Source organism: Stigmatopora argus, chromosome 18, assembly GCF_051989625.1.
Source record: "Stigmatopora argus isolate UIUO_Sarg chromosome 18, RoL_Sarg_1.0, whole genome shotgun sequence".
Taxonomy (NCBI): Eukaryota; Metazoa; Chordata; class Actinopteri; order Syngnathiformes; family Syngnathidae; genus Stigmatopora; species Stigmatopora argus.
In genome coordinates, this window is record NC_135404.1 from 4,756,625 (window position 1) to 4,782,317 (window position 25,693).

Here is a 25,693-nt window from a genome sequence, read left to right on the forward strand (position 1 = left end):
GACTTGGCTCAGTAGTTTTTGCGCGCACACTTCCAACTTTATGAGCTCAGTCAGTAAAAGTCAACATGTTTTAAGAGTTAGCGATGCGGCGCGCGCCAAGACAACACCCTGTTCTTGTCCTGACATTGACGGTAATAGACGTCAAATTCATTTGGACCGGGAGGTGTCGGGGGTGATGGTTTGAGTTCCAGCCCGCTCCAAACGGATTGGGCGTCTATTGTCGGCAACGGCCAAAAATGACCGCTGGAGTCAAACAAAGAATGGACGGGGAGAAAAAAAGTTAAAAGCAACTTTCCCGGAAAGCCGGCGTGTGCGTGGCCATCAAATTCCACTGAGTTTGAGTCAGTGCTGCTGTTGCCGGTTTGTCCTTTCTCTGATCTTTTGTTCATTTGTTAGTGTTCTACTAGTTGTCATTCAATATTTCCTTTTTTTTGTTCTTTTGGACTTGATTCTCAACTTTTTTTTCAAATTGTTCTTGGCTTTCTTTTGTTGTCTGTACTTATTTCCTCTGGTGTCTTTTAAAGTTTTATGAGAGGAGTTCTGGACATGATAATTCACATGTTTTTTTTATTAGTCGAGGTTTTGGACTTTTACATTTTAGGCCTAATAAAATTACCTTGTTGTATTTCTGTATATTTGTTTTGGACACGGTTCCTTATTTCCTTTTTTTGTCATTTATTTGGTTGAGATTATTCTCATTATTAGTTTTTTTTAGTGTCTGGGGGCACTTTTCCCCTAAAAACACATTTTTTAATGAGAGAATATTTTTCAGATACAATTTATGGGAATTTAAAATGGAAAGAATTTAAGACCTACCAAGTTAAGGTCAAAGTTCAGGAAAAATGACTGTAGTAATTGTTAAAAATAAAAATGAACACAAACACTAGTAAAATATATATGCATTTGATATACAAGTATGGCCGAAATGACCCTAAATGCAAATCTATGGATAGCAAGTCTCAATTATAAATCACATATTTACTGTATTTTTATAATGATCATTAATTTCATCATATTTTCTTATTTCATTAAAAACATTAAAATATGTAAATAAAATAGGAATACACTTTGTATGGGCCCTAGTAACATGTATTTTTTTGAATTATTTTTTTATTTCATAGTATTGAAGTTATTGAATGCCATTGACAACAATAGAGGTCCAATTTTTTTAAACTGTGTTCGCTCGTTTTTCAGTGTCATTGACGACGGTGGACAACCAATCCGGTTTGAGTCCAAATTGATTGGACGTCAAGCGCTGTCAATGGTTAAGTCATTATATCAAGATGAGTACATTAAAGAGTTTTAAGACCATGTGGAAACCCTGATAAAATTAATTAAAATACAGTTTTAGCTCTAAGCATGTTCGGTTTTTGTCTTTTTCAAACAACAAATCTCAAAATTTAAGGAAAACTCCAAATCGGCAACAGTGAAGTAAATTGAAAAAAATACAAAAAAATGTACCATTAGTAATTTTTCAAAATTAGCCGCCATCTTGGCTGTTCGTGTCCTCCTTGATAAGCCGCGTGGATATCGACTCATCTCCCTGCACGGGAAAGTCGGCGTCAGGCTCGGTGGAGGATTGCGCCTGAGGCAGTTCCTCGCCTAAGGTTACGTAGAATGTGGACGAGGACGCGTTGGGCAAGCCGCCATCCTGCGATGAAGACGAAGAACGACGATAAATGAGAAATTACCGCCACAAAAGACAGTCGCAGGGATTAGGAAAAACTAGGAGTTTTAGACAAAAGTCACCGAGCTAGTCGAACTTCCAGGTCCACGCTGGGCCACGATGGCGCCGGAGATGGATTGAATCCAGCTGTGCATGTCATCTGGACTGTCCGTCTTGACATGCAAGGATTCATGGGAAGTAAATAAAAAATATTAGTAGTGTACGATATGTAACAACGAAGAGATATTTTTAAAAAATCTAACATTCGCACACCACTGTTAGCCGCTACCGTCTGTCTCGAAGTTAAAATTAAGTACAGTCTATAATGTTACATTCTATTGCAGATCATAACCAATACATAGGTATTTGTTACTTTGTGATCATAGGTTTAGATTAGATTAGATAACTTTATTTGTCGGGTATTCAGGAAATTTCACTGTCACAGTAGCAAGACACAGCAAAATACATTTTAGACATTAGTTGGTGAATTAGAACAGTTAAATCGTTTTAAAAATGTTTTTCCATTGTAATATCCTAGTTTAGGTGTTTTTTTCAGTGGGTGGAAAATGCATTAATTTGTATCGAGTTATTTTATAATGGGGAAAAATTGATTTGAGATACGAGTGTAATTGACATATGAGCTCGGTCCCGGAACGCTTTAAGATCGTACCTCGAGGTATTACAGTATACGCTAAGAATAATCAACACTGATCCATTTGGAAAAGATCCAATGAGGCTTTAAAAAATGGCTGCGAATTGGACGAAGGCTCATCAAATTCATTCATTGTGGTACCGCCAATCAAGACGTCCCTCTCATCGCTTAATAGCCAATTACCTTCCCTTGACAACCGCGTGTGAGTAATGCATACAAGACAATTGAAAACAGCAACACATATCAACAGTTGATTCCAAAATCAAGAATAATAACTATGGGAATTTATAACACTGCAGTCTTAAAATTCAAAGCATTAGTAGATCATTATATATCTGAGAGCAAAAATATATGATGCTTCTGTGCTGCATTGCTTGATGTAAAAGCTGTCATAAATGTTGTGACATTTTTCACCAAATAATTTAAAATCTGGAGATTGTCAAAAAATAACCCATATTGTGATAGATTTTTTCCACATGGTGTGCTTACCTGCAAGTAGAACGTTCTGGAGGTGGTGACCACTTCAAAGAGGTTGTCCCTCATCATCAGCTCACTACACAACACAACAAATACATTAATACAGATAGCATTCTGCATTATGGGTGTTACTTTTTATATAAAACGATTGTTTGTGATTTGCCGCCTTTCTTGAATACGAAAATACCAAAACAGGCACCCACAAATGCCAAAAGAACCAAAAGACAATTGTTGGCTATTAAAAAATTCTATTTTGAAAAATTTACACACTAAGAGAAGGTGAAGAAATTCAATCCCTCGTCTATTAGGATCCGACAGCCGTTTCTGGCCACCATAAAAAAATTCAACTCTCTACGTTGCACGGTTTGGACAAACGTAGCGAGAGAATCTTAACATACACACACCCATAAATCACGCTTTATAAGGATTATAGATAAGTGCCCACCCCATTTGAACTGGGAGGGCAGGACTCCCAGTTCAAACTCATTCCAGAAAGGGCCGATTGGGTGCAGGTTTTCATTCCAACCCACCAAGACGACACCTTTTCACCAATCTGTTCGCTTACAACTGTAAACAGTTGATTGCAGTCAGGTGCTGCTTCTCCCAGCAGACAGCCTCATTGGCCTAACTGTCTGCGCTGTTTCAATAGGGAGGGAAAAACCTGCACCCTCTTGGTTGGCCCTTTTTGGAATCAATTCTGGCCCACAGGTCTCAGGTTTGACACCACTGTTTTTAAACTGTTAGACTGCTTCTAAGCAGTTTTTGTAAATCCTTCACCTCTGCTCGCACTCTTGAACTTTGAGGACCTCCTTCAGGGGAATGATGCGGAGCGCCCCGCTGTCCTGTCAAGATAAACAGCACATGGCGTTGGTTAGCACCCACGCAAACTCGTACGGTGCCAACCTACCAAGTCCGACTTGAAGTAGCTGAGGTCATTTTGATCCAGCATGAAGAAACGGCGCTTCCACGTCTTCATCTAGTAAAAACAACCTCATGTTCTGAAATCTACCTCTTATGATGAAGTGACATGCTACGTGCTCACCACCGCTCCCTGCTTGACGCAAAATCCCGCCTTAATGACGCCCCGGTCCTGGCGGTGAACTTGGCCGGACAGGAAGTAAGGCCTGCTCAAAGCGTCTCGCTCGGCCTTGTCCGCCGTCTCCACCTGTTCCTAGAATGCCAACGCGTACTGAGTCACGACGGATCCCAGTGGGACGTTACAGCACTTGCACACGAGCAAAAAAATATTTTTCTTGTATGGGGAAATTCCATGAGCAAATCAGAAGTGGCTTCATGAATTTTCTCATTTGGCTACAGAGCGAGCAAAGCCGAAAAGTTTAGATTCGACAAATTAAGTTGACCGCAAACTCAAAGGCCATTTCAAGGAAGAAAAGTTGTAAGTGACGCCTTCTTGTGGATTTTTCGAGGAGCTGTTGTTGTTAAAACCCTCAAAAAGAGAGAAAAAAAAAGAGCAAAGTGCATGCTTCATCTAAAGCGGGCCGCTTTAACGTCAACTTGATTTCACGTGGGCCGGACCATTTTAGATATAATATTGAGATTTTTTTAATAAATAGATTAAAAGAATTGGATTAAAAGCCCTGAATATTCCGTTTTTTATAGATCTAAAACAATGTTTATTTTAGCTTTTTATATATATTTTTAGATTTTACAAAATGGTTTTTGAACTAAAAACACAGAAAAAATGGATTAAAAAAATACAAATATTGATTTAAAAGGGGGAAAATCAGGACATTTAATATACATCTATACTCTTCATTTTAATTTGATCCTAAAACAGAAAGTTGGCACTCATGATTTACTTTCCCGGGCCACACAAAATGATGCGACGGGCCAGATTTGGCCCCTGGGCCGCCACTTTGACACATGTGATCTAAAGGAAAGTAACAGTTGGAATGTTAGCAAAAAAACTCAGTAGGCCTTTTCTTGTTTCGAGCTGCAACATTTACCATATTTCTCGCATATAAGCCGCCTCTGCGTATAAGCCTCACCCTTAAAATCGTTTAATTTGACAATTTCTCTCGTATAAAGCATCCCCTGGTTCACAATTTTCACCTCCATATTTATGATTTTAATAGGGAGTACAAGTGTGTTACTTTGAAGGGAAAATCTTGAGAAAAATGTTGCTATTAGCCAATAGTACCTCGGCGATGTACGTATTGAGCAACCCTGCTCTAGAAACTGCATTTTCTTGCTAATTAAATACACGTAACATGCATTAACGACTCTGCTGACTATAGTTTTTTGCTTTAGCCTATGATTCAAATTTCTCCTCATTCTGTTACGTGAAATGAACAGCAAGTTTGGAATTCAAGGCGTCGCTCCTACGTGTGAAGACACGTGCGAATACCTGGGTCGAGTCCGGGCATGGCGAGCCTCACCTGAGTGGCGGTGACGATGGGGACGCCGCCGATGATCTCCGTCTTGTAGGAAACCTGCTTCAAAGTTCCCAAAACTTCTTGAGGCATGTCGGGTCCATCGCCGAGTTTTGGCACCTGGGTGGGGTCGCGGAATGAAGGTTAGAATAGATGTCCAATTCATTTAGTTGGAAAACCCAGTTCAAATCGATTAGATGTTGAAAAATCTGACCGTTATTTTGGTGGCATTGTTGAGAACAGCGATCCACTCCACCAAATCCTGTTGGTCATTGGCTTGCAGGTAGAACTTCCTCATTGCAACATTTATAACTATACATTAACAAAAGTGTTGATTGAAAGACGAACAAAAAAAAAATCATTTCAGAAGACCTCATTTGTTGGATTAGAACTCACCAAAGCAGAACTCAGCCTTTGGCCTCAGTTTGGTGGCATCGCACACCTGCGGGCAATTATAAAAAATAAAAATAAAAATGCGGAAACTGCCGGTAAGAACCCAGAACGCTGGAAAGTGGGATTACTCACTTTGGAGATGTAGGAAATGTTGAGAGACCCGACATTTTGGGCTCCGTTCGGAAGGTTCTGAGACAGTCATAAAGTAAAGTAAACTAGACGCCTCGGTTCGGATACTGACGAGAACGCACGCACACCTGCGGGTTGTCCATGTACCAAACGAGTCGATGCCGCTGCGCGTCAAGGACAAAGTATCGTCTCAGGAACTTTCCGCTGCCCTCCGTCTCCTCGATGTCCAGGAAGCCGCAGATGCGGTTGCGTCGGTCCACGTACGGCATGGCCACCGCGTCCACCGGCTCCGTGACATCACATTACTGAGGGAAATGGAAAGTCTGAGATTGAATTGCTTTGAAATGTTTGTTTTTTATTTTGGCTGCCACCGCCATTGAGGATTCAGTATTCTTGAGATACTCAAAATCAAGTGACAAGTTCTACTAGAAAAACAATTCAACTATTCTTTTACTGATGTCAATAGAAGACAGTGGTCAAATATTTCAAATACTTAAAGCTAGATAATCTTACGAGTGTATAAGTTGTGCACCTATGGTAGTATTTTCTTGTACAAAAACTAGCAAACAGACAGTTTTTAACAAGCAGTTTTTTTAAAATATATAATTTTGCTGGTTTTATTTGCAGTAAATTATCTGTAAAAAATACATTTAAATAGACAAAGCGTCTTAACTTGACTACTCAAATGTTGTGAAATCGTCACAAAATGCAAATATTGTTAAGAATTTTTTCTGTGTATTAATCAGTACACAGAATAAATGGTCAAATTTCTACACCTGGCCAAGTGCTAATAACTCTTTAAAAGGTAAACCAGCATAAATTGCAGATTTTGCGATGTATAACTTGATTACACAAATATTGTGAAAACGTCGCAAATTGTAATCGTTAGCAATAAAAGCAGATTGTTTTAATATATTTTTAAAAACTGTGTATTAATCAATACAGAGTAAATGGTCGAATTTCCACACCTGGCCGAAAAGCACACCTACGTAAATTGCAGATTTAGCTGTTTAAAGGACGAGCAAGTATTTAAAAAAGCTAAACACAAAGTCATTTTTCACCAGAAGGACGTCGAATTTGTTAATAAATCAGTAAAGTTCAACTTACAGACAAATTGTGCGCCCTGGAGTTGAGTTGAGCTCGCAAAACAGGCGTCAACACATCTGACACACATCCAGGCGCCACTTCCGATAGGTACGTGTGCGGCGTCGCCATTTTAGATGTGGCATTTATGGTTTTATTTTACAAGTATCACACACTTGTGTCCTTTGGCCTGTTGCCTAACATTAGCTTCCTCGTTACACTTAGGCACCTGCACGAACACAAAATATTTTAGCATGCTTCTTATTCCTTTTAATACATTAATAAATAGCTATCTTAACATTTTCTCTCATTTCAATGTTTTTTACATCTTTCATACAATATTGGTACAGTTTTTCAAGATCATTTTTAAAGAGTTTATTTGGTAGCTTTTTGATGACAGTGGAACGAATTAGAAACTTCAAAATTCCAATTAATTTTGTAAGTCGAGTTACCACTGTATTTGGACAAGAAAAAAACAGCCAAAAATAATGTAACCGGCAAATGAAAGATTATTTTTGTTGTATTCAAGAATCAAAAGCACATTATTAGGATCAATGACATAAGGAAGTTAGTAATTCATCCACTAATGGTTGTTTTCTTACTGCAAAACAGAAAATAACCACAAATTTGCTTATAAGCCGTACCCTTGATTCAGTCATCATTTTTTTTGGTTACAAATGCGGCTTATATGCGACAAAATACGGTAGTAGACATGTCACTTTGTCGTGATGTGTAAAAGAGACTTTATTTGTTACACGTGAGCACTGAGTGTTTGGACACAATTTCCTAGTGAAGTCATCAACAACACAAGACAAACGTCTTCTTTGGCGACCGGTCCACAAGCATCCAATGTCCAGGTTGAATGTGTCCATCCAAGTTTTGTGCATTTCCTACGGCAATAATATTGTCTCTGGTGTCAACGCTTGAAGAATAATGTCTATTAAAGCATATGACAAAGTTTAAACAGAAGCAAAACATAGACAAGTCTTCTACTAACTGTTTTATGTTATTAACAAGTTACTTTGAATTTGAACAGTGACAGATGACACAGCTTGGAAATGAATGTTGATGCATGTCATCTGAATGTGAAACTTTGACATAATTTTTTTTCATAATAAAATAACTAATTATTGATTCATAATTAACTTTCTCAGTGCCTTTTCCAATGAATTAGTCGCCTATCACATTCAGTGGCATACAATGAGTTCCTTTTAAAACTAAATACAAATTAGTAAATGTAATTCTGAAGTTATTTATTTGACATGTATTACAATTGCAATTAACAAGTGTGCTGATTGTTGAATTTCTTAAATACAAAATAAATACAAATCAAATTCTCATATTTCATGTTAAAATGAACATCATGACAAGAAACAAATCTTCACTAAAATCAATTGAAAAAATGATAAATATAAACAGTTTTCTCATCTTATTTACAATAAACGTATTCATCAATTATTCAATACATATTCCCCCAAAAGATTGAATTGTTAACGAACCAAATGGATGAGAATAACGGCAGAAAATATTAAAACATAGTACTTTATATTGCTTGAATCTCCTCTCAATTGTGTTGAAAAGCTTCGGTGGGCTTAATTACACTAGGGATCGATATTTGACCCCCCAGGGCCAGACTTTGCCCACCCACGACTTCAACCACTAATATTATTATTATTGTACGCTCCAGGAGGTCTATATGTCCAATACATGGCACTAAAATATGAGCAGCGTTCAAAACCTGCGCAATTTAAAAAATATGTATAACATTTGTAATTTGGAACGGTGCAAATTGGTCAAAGGCTGCCAAAAAAGTGGACGATAAAAGAAAAATCAAATGATATGAATATAATAGGAATCTTGCTTTGGAAGCATCGCTATAGTTTCAACTTTATAATAATACAGAAGTCATAACCATTCATGTACTGCACACTGAAATGAGTTCCTGGCATTGTATAATTCGTAAGTATTGATCAAAATCTGTAATAATGTTCCCATAGTCTTTGCGAAGAAGCAAAGCAAAATTCAGAGTAAATAAAATGTTAATCAATATCAGGTCCAATTTCAAAGCGGTTTTTGAATGCCTGAAAGCGTCCTTGTTTTCAAACATGCACAAACTATTACACTGATCTGTGAATGTCCGTCTTTTTCCCGCTTCATTTTGATGTGAATCTCTAAAATGGGACTTTTAGAACCTCGATTTGAGATGCTTTCAGGGTCTTCATCTTCATAAAGTGAACATTTCCTCCACCGGGGAAAAAGTATTCCTCATATTTCCGTCTTTTACTCTTTGTCTCCATCCTCGCTGCTTCCTGCCGGGCAAACAGAGTTTGTTTCATTTACAGTGGTACCTCGAGATACAAGCTTAATTCGTTCCGGGACTGAGCTCATATGTCGATTTACCTACTCGTAACTCAAATGAACGTTTCCCATAGGAATGAACTTAAAACAAATTAATTCGTTCCAACCATCTGAAAAAAACACCAAAAACTGGATTTTGGATTGGAAAAACATTTTTATTTGCTCTAATTGGCCATCTATTAACAAAGTAACAAATAACTAGTGGTTTAATAGTACTAAAATGTGTTTAATAGTACTAAAATTAGACGGATTTCGCGGAGGGGAGAGAGGGGGATGGACTTTTTGCACGGCAACGCGTTCATAACATAATAAAATTTAAATGAACTTGGATTACGATGCAGACACACACAAAAATAAGTTTAATCTAACATTACACTAACCTTAATTCTAATTTTGTTTTAAATTTTGATACCTTTCTTCTCCCGGGTTGGCTCTATTTGCCCCGCCTCCACCCTGACTTTCAGCTGCAGCTAAAAGGAACCTACCTAACCTCACTTTCAGTCAATATCGAGGGTTGTTTGAGTTTGTATTCCCTTCAAAATATTCCCAAAATGATGCACACAAATGTCCTCACAATAGGATAACGCACGACCACTTGCCAACGAGAAGTAGTATATACGCCATTCGCACTGACTAAGGGGGAAAAAAACACTGAAAAAAATGCAACGCTCCGCCCAGTGCTCGCAGAGACATTACAAAGAGGGAGTTGCGACCAGAGAGACATTACGCAAGTTACTAGTTGCGGGGAGAGAGACAGTGGCCATGATGTTCTTATGAGCAGCCTCTCGCGTCCACTGTCTGCTCGTATATCAAAATTTGTCTCGTATCTCAAGATAAATATTTGCCCGAAATTTAACTCGTATCTCAAATTGCTCGTATGTCGGGGCACTCGTATGTCGAGGTACCACTGTATAACAACTTTAGGAAAGTTGTTGATTAGCTTCCTTAGTTTGAGTGTTTTAAGTGCCCATCTTCCATGACAAACTTTTTAAAGCAATATCTGGGTCATGTCTCCATCTATGACGCTTCATTAGTGAAGAGCAAGAAGTACACGAGTGTCCTCACCTCCAACAGAGTCCACGTCTGAGTCGGAGATGTGCGTGATGGAGAAGCGAGACGCGCTGGAGGGCGACACGGTAAAGCGTGAGAAACGGCTGGCCGACTTGATCTCCTGAGGTTTTGTGGCGGAGACCCGAGTCGGCGAGTCGGGGGCGGTCGAGGATGTCGGCAGCGGAAGCAGAGGGAAGTCGTCCTCCCACTCGAAACCCGCGCCTGAGGCGAGAAGAGTTGTCGACCACACACCTGACGGGAAAGGTCACGACGGCAAACGTGCGACTCACTCTCTTCGGACAGGTTTCCGTCTGAGGAGTCATCGGACGCGCAGACCCTCTCGGGAGATTTATTGCCTGGACCTTCTATCTCCGGCGGAAATCCGTGTGCGGTCAGTTCCTTGGTGGGACTCTCCTGGAATACAGTTTTCCCATTAGAAACCCTCAAATGAGCAATTTTTGGGTATTTTTTCAGAATGTGAATTGAGCCCCTCCCTACATACATACACACACATACATACAAATATACATACATGCATACCTACCTACCTACCTACCTACCTACCTACCTACCTACCTACCTACATACCTACATACATACATACATACATACATACATACATACATACATACATACATACATACATACATACATACATACATACATACATACATACATACATACATACATACATACATACATACATACATACATACATACATACATACAGACATACATACATACATACATACATACATACATACACACAAACACATACATACACACACAAACACATACATACATACACACAAACACACAAACACATACATACACACACAAACACATACATACACACACAAACACATACATACACACACATACATACACACACAAACACACAAACACATACATACACACACATACATACACACACAAACACACAAACACATACATACACACACAAACACATACATACATAGATACATGAGTGAGTACGTACGTACGCATGTATGTATTTATTTACTTGTGTTTATTTATGTATTTATTAACTTATTTATTACCTATTCATTTATGTCTAAAATGTCTTTTCCTGTGTCTGTATTCTCACCCTCTTGCTACTGTGATAGTGAAATTTACCAAATATGGGATGAATAAAGTTATCTAATTTGATCTAATCTAATGCCATTTTTGCTCTGTCCCGACAGGTGGCATAGTAATGAGATTTGACTGTAGTGTGTAAAATATCCTGAAAATGGCCCCTTTAATTCTGATTAAGCTCTCCCATCTGTGCCTGGAATGATTCCTCACCTGATCAAAGAGGTAGACAGTGACGTCATCAAAGAAGGACACATTCCTCTTCTTGCGTTCCAGATCCTGGTGTATCTCCAACACGCCAGGAACCTTGAGGAGGCCTCGCAACATGTGGGCATGGCTGTCGTCGCTCACCACGATGGGCACCGGGTGGCACTCGTCCTCACTTTCCTCCTCTTGGACGGCGGAGGTCCGCGGCTCCTCGTCCGAGTCGTCGCTGTCATCCGAGTCGCCCTCATCCTCGTCCGCCTCATCGCCGTCTGGAGGAAATCCCCGGTCTTCTGGAGGAGCTGGCGGCGGAGAAGAGGAAGATAACCTTCGGGAATTGGCTGCTTGCTGCAAGGCCACCTCGTCTTTTGGTAAGATGTGTAAAACATCCAGTGCAGAAGATTTGTCTTTTACTGGTGCCTCTTCTTGTACTGCCACGTCACTGGACTTATTCTCTCCATTCAGGGCATCAAGAGCCTCCTCCATCGCACCCACCACCTCTGCTGCCCAATCATCAAGAGATGAGTTCTCCTCCTGAGAAGGCCATTCATACAAGCCACCTTCTGCTGTTGAACCATCTTCGCAGTCTTCATATTTTCCATTCGGTTCTTGCAAACAAGCACTCGCTTCTTCTGTTCCCTGAGTCAATATTTCCTCATCTTCAGTCTCGCAACCATCTTCTGCCTTGTCGAGCTCTTCAAGCTCATTTTTCATCTGGCGCTCATTCTCGTAGTCAGAGAAGTAAGCCGAGTCCCTGTATGGCATCTCCTGGCTCAGGGGTGAGAAGGTGTGCTCGCATGGCTTTAACGAGAGGTCTTCACAAGATGTTCCAACGCCACGGTCCTCTTCTGGGCTTGTGCGGCCGTCTGGCTGAGGCACGGCTTGGTCTTTGGCTTCATGGGGTTCTTTTGGGACAAACTCGGGACTCTCGTTATTTTCCGTGTCATAGCCGCTGTCCATGGCTTTAGGGGAGCAGGAAGGGCGCGAGGCTGGGCTGGAGCCCTCGCAAGACCCCGCAACAGAAGGTAGATCTATAGACTCGATGGAATCCGGTGTTCCAACTTGCTTTTGAAGTGACTTGAAGGCAGGCGAAGCGCTAAACTGGCCAGACTCGTCCGCAAAAATCCCCGACGTGATATCGGTGACATCGTCGGTGGCATCGTCGTCTTCGTTGTCGCTGCAGTCGAGGATGTCCGACAAACTGACGCTAGACCCGACCCGGTCCAGACCACTGTCGCCCGCTTGACTTGTCTCTGACTGCGGATCCGTGAGAAGCGCCATCGCATGCACACTGTTTACGGGACTCTGGGCTGTCTCTTCCACGTTGGGCTTGGTCGCGAGAGGATGTTCCGTGGTTTCTCGCTTTATTGCTTCTTCTCCCTTAAGATCCATGTTGGATTCCCTGCTACTATTGGGTTTGATCGAGACATGTTTGGAGACGACAGGACCTCCCGGTGCCGGAGAAAGGTTGATCATCTCGTCGCTGCCGGGGATGTCCGTGACTTTGTCGTGCCTGTAGGTGTAGTTGTTATCTACCAGCAAGCCGGAGAGAGGGTCGACAAAGTGCGAGTGGCAGTAGTCCACCGGCGGCACCATGTGGGTGTCGCCTTGGTGACACAAGTACACCAAAGCATTGCATCGATCCGGAGACGCCATACGTGGGTCGTTGTCTTTTGCCAGACGGGGTTCCATGTAGCTGACACCCTTGGGTAGGCTGTGATATCGCATCGCGAGCTCCTCCGACCAGGAGTCTTCGATATCTGTGCTCGGCATGGTGTAGTGAAAGTCTGCGTACGTTTCCTGTCTGCAGGTTTGACTGGCTTGTCTTTGGTGGTTGACGTTTCTGTGACGATGTTTGGAAGGCCAGGTGTTGCAAGTGTGCTTCTCAAGGAATATGTCCTCGTCTTCATCCTCCCCTAAAATGCCCTGCCCGTGCCCTGTGAAGCGGGCCCTCTCATTCGCTGTATTAAGGCTGACCGAGCCATGCCTGCTGTGGCTTGGCATGGTCTTCCTCAGGGAACCCATCATGTCGTAGTAACCACCAGTCATTGTCTTACCTAAAATGGATGTGTCCAGGTCAAGGTATGAGTCTCGGTAGACCTGTTCAGATGGGCTATGAATGGGCGGGGGCATCCCCACTGGATTCTCAAGTTCGCCCAATGCCTGGCGAAGACTCCTCGACCCCCAACTTTCTTGAAGATGCTCACCGGGCAGTTCGCTTCCCATTAGATAATGATCCAAGTCCACAGGCGGTGAGTGCTCATAATAGTAACCTCCATCTTGGTCTTTGTATGACACATAGTGACTGGATTCCCAGGGTTGTAGAGGGCTGATGTCACAAACCTGTCCTAAGAGGGGCTCCATCGTCGGGGAGATCACAGGACTGGAGTCATTGGAGTCGTAGATGTCGACATCGTGGATATCGGCTGACCAGTAGCTGTCACAGTTCTTCGTCTGTGACGGACAGTCACCTGAATCGGCGCTCCCGGTAAGGAAGCTCCCACTGCTCTGGTAGTCCGGGCTGTAGGAGCACATGGTGTAGTCGGCGTCTATGGTACAGTCCACCGGTTCTTCAATGCGGATATAGAATTCACTGTTGACAGATGGGCTGTGAGCGCTGAAGACAGGAAGGACGCCTGGAGTGTGCAGATGTTTTGGCTGGTAATAAGGGGGAGATGCTCTGTGGTTGTGGTTGAGACTCTCCAAGGGGCAGCCTCCCACTATTCCCCCTGGAGGATAAAAAGCTTCATGATTGTTGACAAGGTTTAGGACGCTTGATGAATCTGGGCCTCTGTACGACTCTTGCGCCCTGGCCTGCTCCCACCTGTACTCAAAGTTTAGGCCGTGGCTGGTTTCTGTGATGGTTAGAACATCATCCCCGAGCTCAGAGTGGTAGCCATCCACCGGTGAGAACTGCTGAAGGAGCGGAAAAGATGAGGTGGTGGACAAGGGCCGCTCGTGAGTTGCTGCTTTTGGACCGCGGAGGACGTTGTGTCCGGCGCTTGGGCGCATGGAGTTCCAGCGCCTCTCAAAGTCCTCCTCGGCTTCACTGGCCCCTTTGGCGCACAGATAGCTCAACAACAAGTGCACTTCCTCGGCATTGGGCCTCTGTTCAGGCGGGAGCCAGCAGAACTGCATTACCTCGTACCTGAAAGACATCCAGGAATTGTGATTACTGAAACTCGGGAGGGGATATTTAGAGTGTTTTTTCTCTTACCAGCGTTCAGCCAGAGGGACTTGGAGCGTGGGCTTGGCCAGTCGCAGCTGATGCTCCCTTATGGCGTAGCACAGAACTTGCCGGTCAGAGTAATGGCTGTAGGGTTGTTTTCCTAGCTCCAGCAACTCCCAAACGGTTACTCCCAAAGACCTTGAAACCAGAACCAGGAGTAAGTCTTACCATAGTTAAGTCTCATATCTTAATTTGGAGTGAAGTTATATCTGGTCATCCAAGGCTTACATGCAGTCATACAATCTTGCAACTTTGCACTAACAGTATCTGTAATTGTCTTAAGACATTCACAAGTCAAATTTCTAACGGTCTCAACTTATGATTTAATGACATTGCCTACCAGATGTTGCTTTGTTGTGTTTGCTTGGTCACCAGCAGGTTTCCATGCATCTCGCCCACCAGCTCAGGAGCGATCCAGCGAACCGGCACATACGTTTGGTCAGATGTGACGAGATAGTCGTCCTGATGGGAAATTAGAACCATTGTTATGGAGCAGACCGATCTTACGTTGCCAAAAAACCTCAGCCCATGAAACCAAACAACTTCTGGTTTAACAGAAACTTTAGAAAAAAAGTAGGATGACAACTTCTTGTAATAGTGTGACTTTTTCTAGTAATCACCTTGAAAGAGTGATTCTGCATATTTAACCTCTGTCTCAGTCTGCAGAAGGTCGCCACCTTGTGGACTTCCTGTGTGTGGCACCAGTTTTTTACCTAGGTCTACAATGTGTTGTGTGTCTGTGCTTGCGACTGTCTTGCTACTGCAACCATGGGAATTTCCTGAATACGGGATGAAATAAAGTTCTAATCTAATCGAATCTCATTTAAAAACGTATGACTTCATTCTCGTAATATTGTGACTTTAATCACCTAATAGTTTGACTTCTTGTAGTCACATTTTTTTTCTTTTTCTATGGGTCTGGCAACTTAAGTCATGTGAAAATATATTAAATTGAGTGCGTCCTCGTCGCTGAGTTAAATTTCCATCTGATGGTCTTGAGCTTCGCTTACCTTGTACTTTGTATGGGACAAGCCGTAGTCGCCAATCTTGACGGTGATGTCAGCTGTTAGCAGGCAGTTCCTTAAAGCCAGGTCGCTGTCACAGGTACAAATGAATTCATATGATGGAGGGCAGCAAAAGGGCAGGCCTGAATTCCTGACTCACTTGATTATAGTTTTAAATCGAATTTGCTTTTCATGCATTTAATGATATTATATGGAATGATCGATTAATTTTGGCAGCCTTGTTGGAAGACATAACGGCCCTCCGGATGAAAGGGAAACTACGACATAGCCCGCAACAAAAAATGAGTTTGACACCCCTGTTTTAGAGGGTGTGGCCAAAGCACCTGAGAAAGGAAGACTAACTACGATTCAATTTAATTATTAATTCTCTTTGACACTTTATTGGACGGATTGATGTCCAAAATATAGTCATTTTAAAGTCACTTGTATTTCATAGCGCCTTTAACTACCGTATTTTCTCGCATATAAGCCGTATTTGTAACTAAAAAAAAGATGACTGAATCAAGGGTATTGCTTATGCAAAAGACTTATAGCAAATGTTGGCAAATTAACATTTACAATTTATTGGTTAGTTTTCTGTTTTGCAGCAAGAAAACAACCATTATTGAATGAATTAATTCCTTGTGATATTGACCCTAATAATAATAGTGCTTTTGATTCATACAGTATCTCAGAAATACCACGTGCGATGATTTTTCTTAAGATTTTCCCTTCAAAGTAACACATTTGTACTCCCTATTAAAACCATGAATATGGAGGTGAGAATTGTGAATCGGGGGGTGGCTTATATGCGAGAAATTGTAAAATCCATCGATTTTAAGGCAATTTTAAAGGTGCAGCTTAGACGCAGGGGGCTGCTTATATGCGAGAAAATATAGTAATGAGTCCTGAATTCTGGCCAAGCCTGGAAATATTGACAGTATCCAAAGTGAAACCATTAGAGGGCGCTGCTGTCAGGTGTTTTGGACTCGCCGCCTGCAACAAAATCACTGATGCTGGAGTCTTTGAGCAACACTCGGGCAGCACCAGGATGTTGTTAGAGGAAGTGACCTTTTCCAAACAGCATATTGCATTCGTGATTGTTTTACCTGTGAGTGAAGTTATGCGTGTGCAAGTGCATGAGTCCCGCGGCGATGTCGCACGCCATCTTCTGGAGGATGAGTGGCTCGGGGGCGCCTGTGCTGTCCCCAAACTCGTTGTTCCTCAGGTAAGCCTTCACGTCGCCCTGGTTGTGCAACGCACCGCAACGTTTTACCGCCTTTGGCCAGCGGGGGCAGTGCGGACAGGGAAAGAACAACGGCGGCTCACCAGTGGGCAAAACTCCATGACTATCAGAAAGGGCGTGACATCAGTGCACTGGCCCAGACACTGCAGCAGGGATGAATGCTGCAGCATCCTGGGGGAGAGAAAACAGCACGCAAAGTGATGTTATTTATTGACAAATATGGAAAAGTTTGTAGAAGAAGGTTTGAAAGCCTACCGGTAGGGTTGCATTTCTTCCAGAAAGCGCATTTGTTCCTTGATGCTCGCACTGGACTTAAGTTCCTTGACCACCACCTGGTTGGTCCTCAGGTTCTCATTCACCTCCGCCAAAACAACCTGGCGAACGGAAACACAGACACCAATGCACCCGGGGGACACGAGGACGCACAAGTTTGGAATGGATGGAGTGGTTGGGACACAGTGATGGACATACCCAGTCATGAAGACAACGTGGATGTTGATGAAAGAAGAAAATGAGGATGGAGAAAAGAACATGTTATCGGCTTGTAAACGTTCAAGAGACTTCCAAGCTAGGATTGTAAAGGACGTCTACGATAGATTGATTGTTCTCATCGTTGTCCCCCTTGAAAGTTTTGAAACCCCGCTCAAATGGTCTTACCTTGCCGAACCAGCCATTCCCGAGTTCTTTCAGGTACAGCAGACTCTGTCGGCTCAAGTTGGACCATTTCTGCCGATGCGCTGTGCAGAAAGAGAGAAGATTCCTTGTGTTGGTGGTTCATCAAGCATCACACGACCACGCATTGTTCCAATGAAGATTTCCACAAGAATTCCGTCATTATGCCGGACTCTGCGTTGCTTTTCGGGCGGCGGCCTTTAATGGAAACTCGGTTCATCCGGTCATACACGTCCGTCTGAATTTCATTGTGGGTTGAGGCGCAGACAATCGGACCTTTGTGGTGGACCCCCACCCGAGTCCCCCTCCCAAGAAGTCCGCACAGTCCTGCTACTGTCCAGATTGGTCACCCTCCCCACGCGACTCATTCCTAACAGTCGCCCGCGTCCTCTCAGGAATTGCCCGGTTGGAGGCCTTGCGGGTTGTTGTCACCAGTTAGCACCACTGACCCGGAGCTCCAGGGATGACGTAGTACCGTATTTTCTCATATATAAGCCGTAACACCCTTAAAAGTAACACATTTGTACTCCCATGAATATGGAGGTGAAAATTGTGAATCAGGGGGCGGCTTTTACGTTAGAAATGGTCAAATTCAAAGATTTTAAGGCAAGGGGGAGGCTTATATGGGAGAAAAGTGTGAAGCATGGAAGTCTAGTCGTACGCATTATTTTGAGAGCTGCCATTTTCTGGTTGTTGTTGTGTATGTCTCCCAATCGATACTCTTTGTGGGCGCACTAAGCCGCCCACGTCTCGCTTTCTCCTTCCCCCCAGCCAGGAAGTCGTTAACTGGATTGCTGTCCAAATGGACTTCGTTTAAAATTAGGACCTGCCTCCTATTAGCTTGTATGAGCGTTTGTTTGCGTGTCCGCTTGAACATTGATTCCACTACAACGTACTCAGACAGTCGATCAACTTGAACTAAGTTGTGCGATGGAACATAATAACAAGTACAAATTGTAATGTGATTAGTGGTCTTAGTAGTGCTGTTCATGCAAGAACAATCTTGGTTCCAAGCGATTCCGCCAACAGTTTCTCCTTTATCCATATTAAAAGAAGCCCCTCCCTCTAGTCATGAATATAACTGCGCAGCTTGAAAAGGTCATCCTAGCAGCCACATCGTAAGCTTGTACAGTAATACCTTGACATATGAGTGCCCCAACATACGATGAATTTGAGATACGAGTAAAATTCCGAGCAAATATTTGCCTTGAGATACAAGACAAATTTTGAGATACGAGCATACGAGACAGCCAGGTGACCGAGACGCGAGACGGTGGTTATTATTCCCTCGTGCAAAGATATCGATGAGCACTGGGCGGAGCGTTGCATTTTTTCCGTGTTTTTTTGCGTTAGTCAGTGCAGAATTAAGGGGAAAACTATGGATTTGAGATAAGATTAAAATACCGAACAAATATTTGCCTTGAGATACAAGACAAATTTTGAGATACAAGCATACGAGACAGCCAGGTGACCGAGACGCGAGACGGTGGTTATTATTCCCTCGTGCAAAGATATCTATGAGCACTGGGCGGAGCGTTGCATTTTTTCCGTGTTTTTTTTGCGTTAGTCAGTGCAGAATTAAGGGGAAAACTATAGATCCAAAGCAAGCCTGTGCAATGAAGGGTAGTGCGAAGAAAAGGCGGATAATGACAATCGATATGAAGCACGAAATAATCGAAAAACATGAGTAGTGTAAGCGTGACTGAACTGGCTCGCCAATACCAATGGAGAAGCAGGAAGTTCGCTTCGAAAGCTGCGGTGGAATACATTAACCTCTTAGCCTTGGTTATTGCACAAGAAGGTTTAAATTTAGTGTAACGTAAGATAAAACTTTTTTTAAGTGTTTGTGTATAGGAATCTAAGTTCATTTAAGTTAAACTTAAAGTTTCTGTTATGTTACGAGTGCATCCGTCAAGTGTCTCTCTCACAGCGTTGTACTGAATAATGTCTCATTTTAGTATTAAACATCATAATCACTTTATTACTCTGTTAGTAGATGGTGAATTACAACCAATGAAAATATGTTTTTCCATTGTAGCATCCAGTTTTTTTGTGTTTTTTTCCAGAGGGTGGGAACGAATGAACTTGTATTTAGTTCATTTCTATGGGAAACGTTGATTTGAGATACGAGTAAATCGACATACGAGCTCGTATCTCGAGGCATGACTGCATGTCAAATTTGTCTCGTATCTCAGGGCAAAAATTTGCTCGCAATTTCCCTTGTATCTCAAATTTCTGTATGCTGGGACACTCGTATGTCAAGGTTTTACCGTACAGGTCACGCAAAACAGCATTTGGCGATGGGCGTGGCCTAAGCGACAAAATATGGACGCTCTGAACGCCGTTATATTACTCTTCGCCGAATTCCTGATTTAGTACGGTAGTTTTACACAGTTGTCGTCAAGTGTGCAGATGGGCCTCTCTGCTAACATTTACTTGGCATCCATCTTTTATTGGATTTCCGGCAAGAGCAACGAAGCAGCTGCGTAAAGAACGACTCTCCCGGGAATGAGAGCCACTCCCGCTCGCCGACAAACGTGAAAACATTCTGACGACGATGCGTAAGTGCGTTCGCACGATATCCCACGCTCATCTCCAACGACGCTTTCCCGGATGGTGAGAAGAATTCAAGGTATAGCACGACTCACCTGGCGGAGGCGGTTGCCTGGCAATGGGCGGGACCACCTCGGTCAGGGGCAGGACGTAGACGTCCGGGCTGGCCCTCGACGCCGACGGGGTCGCGTGGTAGGCCTCGCCGTCGGGTACATTGCGGAACTCCTGAGAAGAAACGAAGGTTACTGGCTCGCTCGAATTGAGTTGTTGAACTGTTGGCGAGATGGTGCGAGTGAAGAATGCGAACGCGGAGCCCCGACAGGAAGTTGGAGAAAAACTTGCGTGGTCCCGCAAGGGTTCAGGAATGTGACCTGACAACACCCCAAAAAGACAGAGGCACATTTTGTCGGCTCTTCTTCACCTTTTTTCTCCTCATATTCTCCTTTTAATCCCCTTCACAAGCCCTCTCTTCCTTTTCTACCCGTTATTCCACCTCCTCATGTTTTTTTTTCTATTTCTCATCCTCATTCTCCCTCACCCTGAATCTCCAAATTCTCAATCTCCCTCTTTTTTTGCATTTAATCAACTTGTTAACCCCACTCTCCCGCACTTTCTTCTCGTTCCACCACACGTTCTCACCCCTAGGACACGTGTCTTTGTAAACATGTGTGTGAGACAATAACACACATTTCCACTCACTCACAAAACAACCCAAAACATGAAAATAAAGCCATAAACTGCTGTAGAAATGTACAAAGCATGACCCTTACCTCCCTTCGCCAGGTAACCACACATACTCATACACACACACGCGCACTCGCTGGCGTCCAATGGCGACGTCCGGAGAAGACGAGTGTCGGAGGAAGATGAGGAGGACAGCAGAGCGCGTGAGAGAAGGACGCGAGAACGGAAGGAGGAGGAGCAAAGAGGTCAGGGGTTGACCCCCCCATTGGAAGGAGAAGAAAAGAGAGGGAGGGGGACGTAGCGAGATTGGGGGCTGCCAAGGGTCCGCATAGTCTACTGCTGACATCACCGGCTCAACACGCCCATCAAGGCACATCTGCTCAACTCACACACACTGGGATACACACAAATGTAGATACACACGGAATAATAAAAAGGTAGATGCACAAATGACAAAAAACAGAGACACGTAAAACACACGTTAAAAAACACGACAAGGATAGGGACACAAACTAACACACATTGGAAAACACAAATGAACAGCACACAAACACACATCTCTCCGGGTACTCCGGTTTCTCCCACATTCCAAAAACATGCATGGTAGGCTGATTGGACACTCTAAATTGCGACTAGGTATGAGTTTGAGCGTGAATGGTTGTTTATCTCCTTGTGCCCTGCGATTGGCTGGCCACCAATTCAGGGTGTCCCCGTGACCGGACGTTTGGTCGAAAGACGTTTGGTAGAACGGACGTTTGGTCGAACGGACGTTTGGTCGAACGGACGTTTGGTCGAACGGACGTTTGGTCGAACGGACGTTTGGTAGAACGGACGTTTGGTAGAACGGACGTTTGGTAGAACGGACGTTTGGTAGAACGGACGTTTGGTAGAACGGACGTTTGGTAGAACGGACGTTTGGTAGAACGGACGTTTGGTAGAACGGACGTTTGGTAGAACGGACGTTTGGTAGAACGGACGTTTGGTAGAACGGACGTTTGGTAGAACGGACGTTTGGTAGAACGGACGTTTGGTAGAACGGACGTTTGGTAGAACGGACGTTTGGTAGAACGGACGTTTGGTCGCCGGGTTCACTCGCTGTCAAATTATGACAGAGAGTTTAATGTTGATATTTTGATATTGGATATTTAGATATTAAACTCACTCTCTCTCTCTCATGATTATAATTTTGAGAGTTGTTTTCAACAGTAACAACCTGGTGACCAAACGTCCGTTCTACCAAACGTCCGTTCTACCAAACGTCCGGTCGACCAAACGTCCGGTCGACCAAACGTCCGGGGACCAAACGTCTTTCGACGAAACGTCCGAGTACCGGGTGTCCCTCGCCTCTGGCCCGAAGTCAGCTGGGATAGGCTCCAGCACCCCCTGCGAGCTTAGTGAGGATAAAGTGGTTCAGAAAATGAGATGAGATGAGGTGTTCACAGTCAAAATTGGGTGTCTAGCAACGTCAATGGCAATGAAGGAATTAAATGAGGGTTAAACGCGGACTCATCGTTTACGTGAGTACTCGTTAGTCACCTTGAATGAGGCGCCACGATTCTTCTTACAGCAGACGCAAGCCAACAGCACCAAAAGCAGGCCGCCGACGGCCACCGTGGACGCGCACACCGCCGTCACCCACGTGTCCTCCGACCACGAGGCGGCGCCACCTGGGGGGAAAGGCCGGGTGAGCATTCCACTTGCTTTGTACGTCTTCCTCGTCGTTACGTAACGCGTCAACACGCGTGAGCGATCCGGTGAACATTTTTGGACGCGGTGACCCACAATGCAGTGGTGCGCGGCGATGGCGTCGTGCCGAAAGCGCAGTCGGGCTTGCGCCGCACGTTCCGGAGCATCCTTGGGATATAAAAGGATGCAGTTGCCATGGAAACCGGCGGCTCTCTTTCCTCCGGCTTGTGCTCGTTGAGTGTGTTAGTAACATCCATTTGAAATAAATGAATTTAAAAGACATTTTAAGAATGGAATAAATAAATGTTTTAATTTCTAAGAGGTTTTTTTTCCAAATTAAATTAATTTATCATAACAAAAATAAAATAACAATAAAATAGATGGTAATAATGATGGCAATGAATATATAAAATAGCATAATAAATAACTCATTAAAATTTAAATGAACAAAAAAATATTGTAGATAAATTATGTTATTTGAAAAATATTTCTAAAAATGAACTTAAAAGTCAAGCATTTACTAGATAATTAAAGTAAGATTTTATATCATGAAAAGCATTTGAAGGAAGGATAATATTAAAAAGTCAAAATACATACCTATATTAATGAAAAAAAGATTAAATTGAAAGTAAAATCATAATATGAATGTATTAACATTTTATTGTTAATGTATTAGCAATAAAATAAGAACAATTTCCTATTTAATGCAGTGGCTGCCATTGCCAGTCCAATCTTTCATTGATCGTTGAGTTTGCGTTGATCAAAAATTAATCGTGTGACTTCCACACTCGAAAAGAGACGCGTTTTTTTCGGCATTAAAATGAACGCTAATTGTTCACCATTTTGTGAAACGCTAACATCACATTAGCAATTTCATCCGTATTTTTAAGGAACGCCAATGTGAGTTCCGATGATGATGTCACACATTGATGACATCATCACCCGGTGAGTGACAGGTTGTTAAAAATAGAAAGGTTACCATGTTGTTTTTCTGCTCGGTTAGCAAGAAGCTGCGGTTGCCGCGGCAACGGGCTGCGCCACATTATTGTGTAATAACTGCCGACGATCGTCAAGTAATTATCGAGGTTTGCGATTTTTTTCGCCGGACCGAAACCGCGGTACCGGAAAGGCGGGCTCACCTGGCCCCGCGCTGGCGGAGACGCAGGTCCAAAGCGCGACGGACATCACCGCGGTCAGCGTATTCCTCATCTTCATCCTCATCCTCACAGCATCCTCATCCTTTCCGAACCGAGCCCGTCCAGCTGGTGTTCCGCGCGGTGGTCCATGGCGACGGGAGGAGAAGAAAGCTCAGGAAGGATCTGGAGGACGGGACATCCCCTAGGGGTGGGGGTGCCGGGTTTGGGGGGGGTCTCAAGCTTGGCGTTGGCCGCTTTGGGTTCGACGGAGAGGAGAAGACGCTGGTGCTGTCCGTGGTCCTGCCTGCCTGAGCGCCATCTTGATCGCTAATGCTGAGCGGGAGAGGGATGCTGAAGGGAATTCTTACGCATGCGCACACGCACGTGCGTGTGAGAAAGCTCCATCGGCATCTTCATCCTCAGTCTCATCCTTGTTTTCACTCCATTGCTCTCACACTCACACACACGCGCACACACACACCCACACACACACACATGACGATTATATCTTTGTTCTTACGTAATCAAACTTATCAATAATTCATACAGAACAACAGCATATTTTCTTTTTACTGCTGCGCGCGCACACATTCCTTAAGAACCTTCCGTATGTCCTCGAAAGCCACGTTAGCTCGCTGGCTAATGCTAATATCTGGTCTATACTTTTGTTGGCTCATTGGCTTCTTTTGAGGTCTACGAGTGAGAAACTCATTTAAACGTCATATTTTACTTTTAGTGCTGCACACGCACACATTCCGTATGAGTGCCCAAAGGTAACATGTTAGCTCGTCGGCTAATGCTAATATGTGGCATGTAGTAATACATTTGATGCTTCCTTTGGGGTCCAATGTGTTCGTAGTCGTCCACCTGAAAGAGCAGACGGCCCCAAAGCATCATGGGAATTGAAGTCTGATACGAATTTTGATGTTGCAGTACTTGTGGTGAGAAAAGTAACATCGCACACTGCAAACTGAATAAAAACTTCACTACTATACACAAGGGCAGCTCGGATGAAAACAAAAATAGAAATACTACATAGAAAAAGGTTGTTGCATAATTTATAAGCATAAAAAGCGACGGAAAAGTTGCAGTGAGCTTATGTCACCATCAGGTGGCAGCAGTGTTGACTCGTTGTTAGGGTTAGACTAGTGACTTGACTGTGAATAATTACTACTTTAGTGTTAATACAATACAGAAGCATAACAAATGAAAATAATTGAAAATATACTTTATATCATTAAAACATCTAAAACAAATAGTCTAGTTTTTATCTAAAGGCTGCCAATGATGGCAAAATATATCCAATCCATTTGACATGGCAGGGAAGGATGGTATTTCAGGACCATTGACGTTGATTAGCGCCCAATCCAATTTGTGACTCTCTTTTCCAAGCTGGCATTCAATGAAGTTGGACTATTTCCTTCTTTTTTGTGTGTGTGTTCTTTTGACCTTGTGACCAATCCCATTTTAGCACTCACGTGTTTTCCTGAACAAGAGTTTTATTGTGCTCTCAAGTTCCTCATTTACGTGACACCTGATAAGTGGCCCAATTTTTTTGTTACACAAAAACCGGAACAAATATAGAATAATATCACTTAGATGAAGAAAAAAAATAAAGTCACAATGAACTTAAGTCACTTTGGTTTGTTCCCTTCCCTCAGTCATGTGCTCAAGCGACTTCCATGGACAACAACAAAAAATACGATTTTAGAATGAACTATGACAAATGTAAAAAAATTCAGACGTCTTAAAATCATGTTTTGGCTACGTGTTGAAACCTTTAAATCTCATTATACTTGCATAATGACAATAAAAGCATTCAATTCAATTTAAAAAATGGAATGGAAAAAAGATGTTAGCTCATTGGCTGACATTGACGTTGATAAACGCCCAATCGATTCATTCATTCGCTGGGTGTCTCACACTTTTAATGAATTGGAAATCTGCTACTTCTAAAGAATCATTTCAATTTACAGCAGAAAG

At 42.9% G+C, this 25,693-nt stretch overlaps 2 protein-coding genes across 4 annotated transcripts; both read right to left on the bottom strand.

Annotated features, from left to right (window-relative positions):
- Positions 1–752: 752 nt before the first annotated feature.
- Positions 753–6,911, bottom strand: LOC144092707 (pleckstrin homology domain-containing family A member 1-like). Its single transcript, XM_077625748.1, has 12 exons — positions 6,818–6,911; positions 5,839–6,015; positions 5,714–5,770; positions 5,585–5,630; positions 5,403–5,500; positions 5,195–5,308; positions 3,838–3,966; positions 3,703–3,771; positions 3,573–3,637; positions 2,808–2,871; positions 1,750–1,839; positions 753–1,651 (listed from the first exon to the last, which is right to left on the bottom strand). Exons 2-12 carry the CDS (start codon positions 5,977–5,979, stop codon positions 1,481–1,483), a joined length of 1,044 nt encoding a protein of 347 aa, XP_077481874.1. The 5' UTR covers positions 5,980–6,015; positions 6,818–6,911; the 3' UTR covers positions 753–1,480.
- A 608-nt stretch (positions 6,912–7,519) lies between these two features.
- aatkb (apoptosis-associated tyrosine kinase b) lies at positions 7,520–24,048 on the bottom strand. 3 transcript variants are annotated; one of them, XM_077625819.1, is made up of 14 exons: positions 23,714–24,048; positions 22,425–22,555; positions 20,300–20,429; positions 17,637–17,716; positions 17,235–17,353; positions 17,063–17,150; positions 16,843–16,979; positions 15,740–15,824; positions 15,070–15,191; positions 14,718–14,867; positions 11,510–14,648; positions 10,492–10,615; positions 10,217–10,423; positions 7,520–9,102 (listed from the first exon to the last, which is right to left on the bottom strand). In XM_077625819.1, exons 1-14 carry the CDS (start codon positions 23,793–23,795, stop codon positions 9,074–9,076), a joined length of 4,623 nt encoding a protein of 1,540 aa, XP_077481945.1. In that variant the 5' UTR covers positions 23,796–24,048; the 3' UTR covers positions 7,520–9,073. The 3 variants fall into 3 exon arrangements, with proteins under 3 accessions (XP_077481945.1, XP_077481943.1, XP_077481944.1); XM_077625817.1 differs by having other exon boundaries at positions 10,217–10,615; XM_077625818.1 differs by lacking the exons at positions 17,637–17,716; positions 20,300–20,429; positions 22,425–22,555; positions 23,714–24,048 and adding an exon at positions 17,451–17,588 and having other exon boundaries at positions 10,217–10,615.
- Positions 24,049–25,693: the final 1,645 nt, after the last annotated feature.

Excerpts from the sequence above, each read along its gene's own strand:
- LOC144092707 (XM_077625748.1), bottom strand. The coding sequence starts at position 5,979 with ATGCCGTACGTGGACCGACGCAACCGCATCTGCGGCTTCCTGGACATC. Across the intron at positions 5,501-5,584 it reads AAAGGCTGAGTTCTGCTTTG|TTATAAATGTTGCAATGAGG; the intron begins GTGAGTTCTAAT and ends GTTAATGTATAG. Across the intron at positions 5,309-5,402 it reads ACAATGCCACCAAAATAACG|GTGCCAAAACTCGGCGATGG; the intron begins GTCAGATTTTTC and ends GACCCCACCCAG.
- aatkb (XM_077625817.1), bottom strand. The coding sequence starts at position 23,795 with ATGAGGATGAAGATGAGGAATACGCTGACCGCGGTGATGTCCGTCGCG. Across the intron at positions 15,825-16,842 it reads ACGCATAACTTCACTCACAG|CGACCTGGCTTTAAGGAACT; the intron begins GTAAAACAATCA and ends TACCTGTGACAG. Across the intron at positions 10,616-11,509 it reads CTGTCTACCTCTTTGATCAG|GAGAGTCCCACCAAGGAACT; the intron begins GTGAGGAATCAT and ends ACTGTATTCCAG.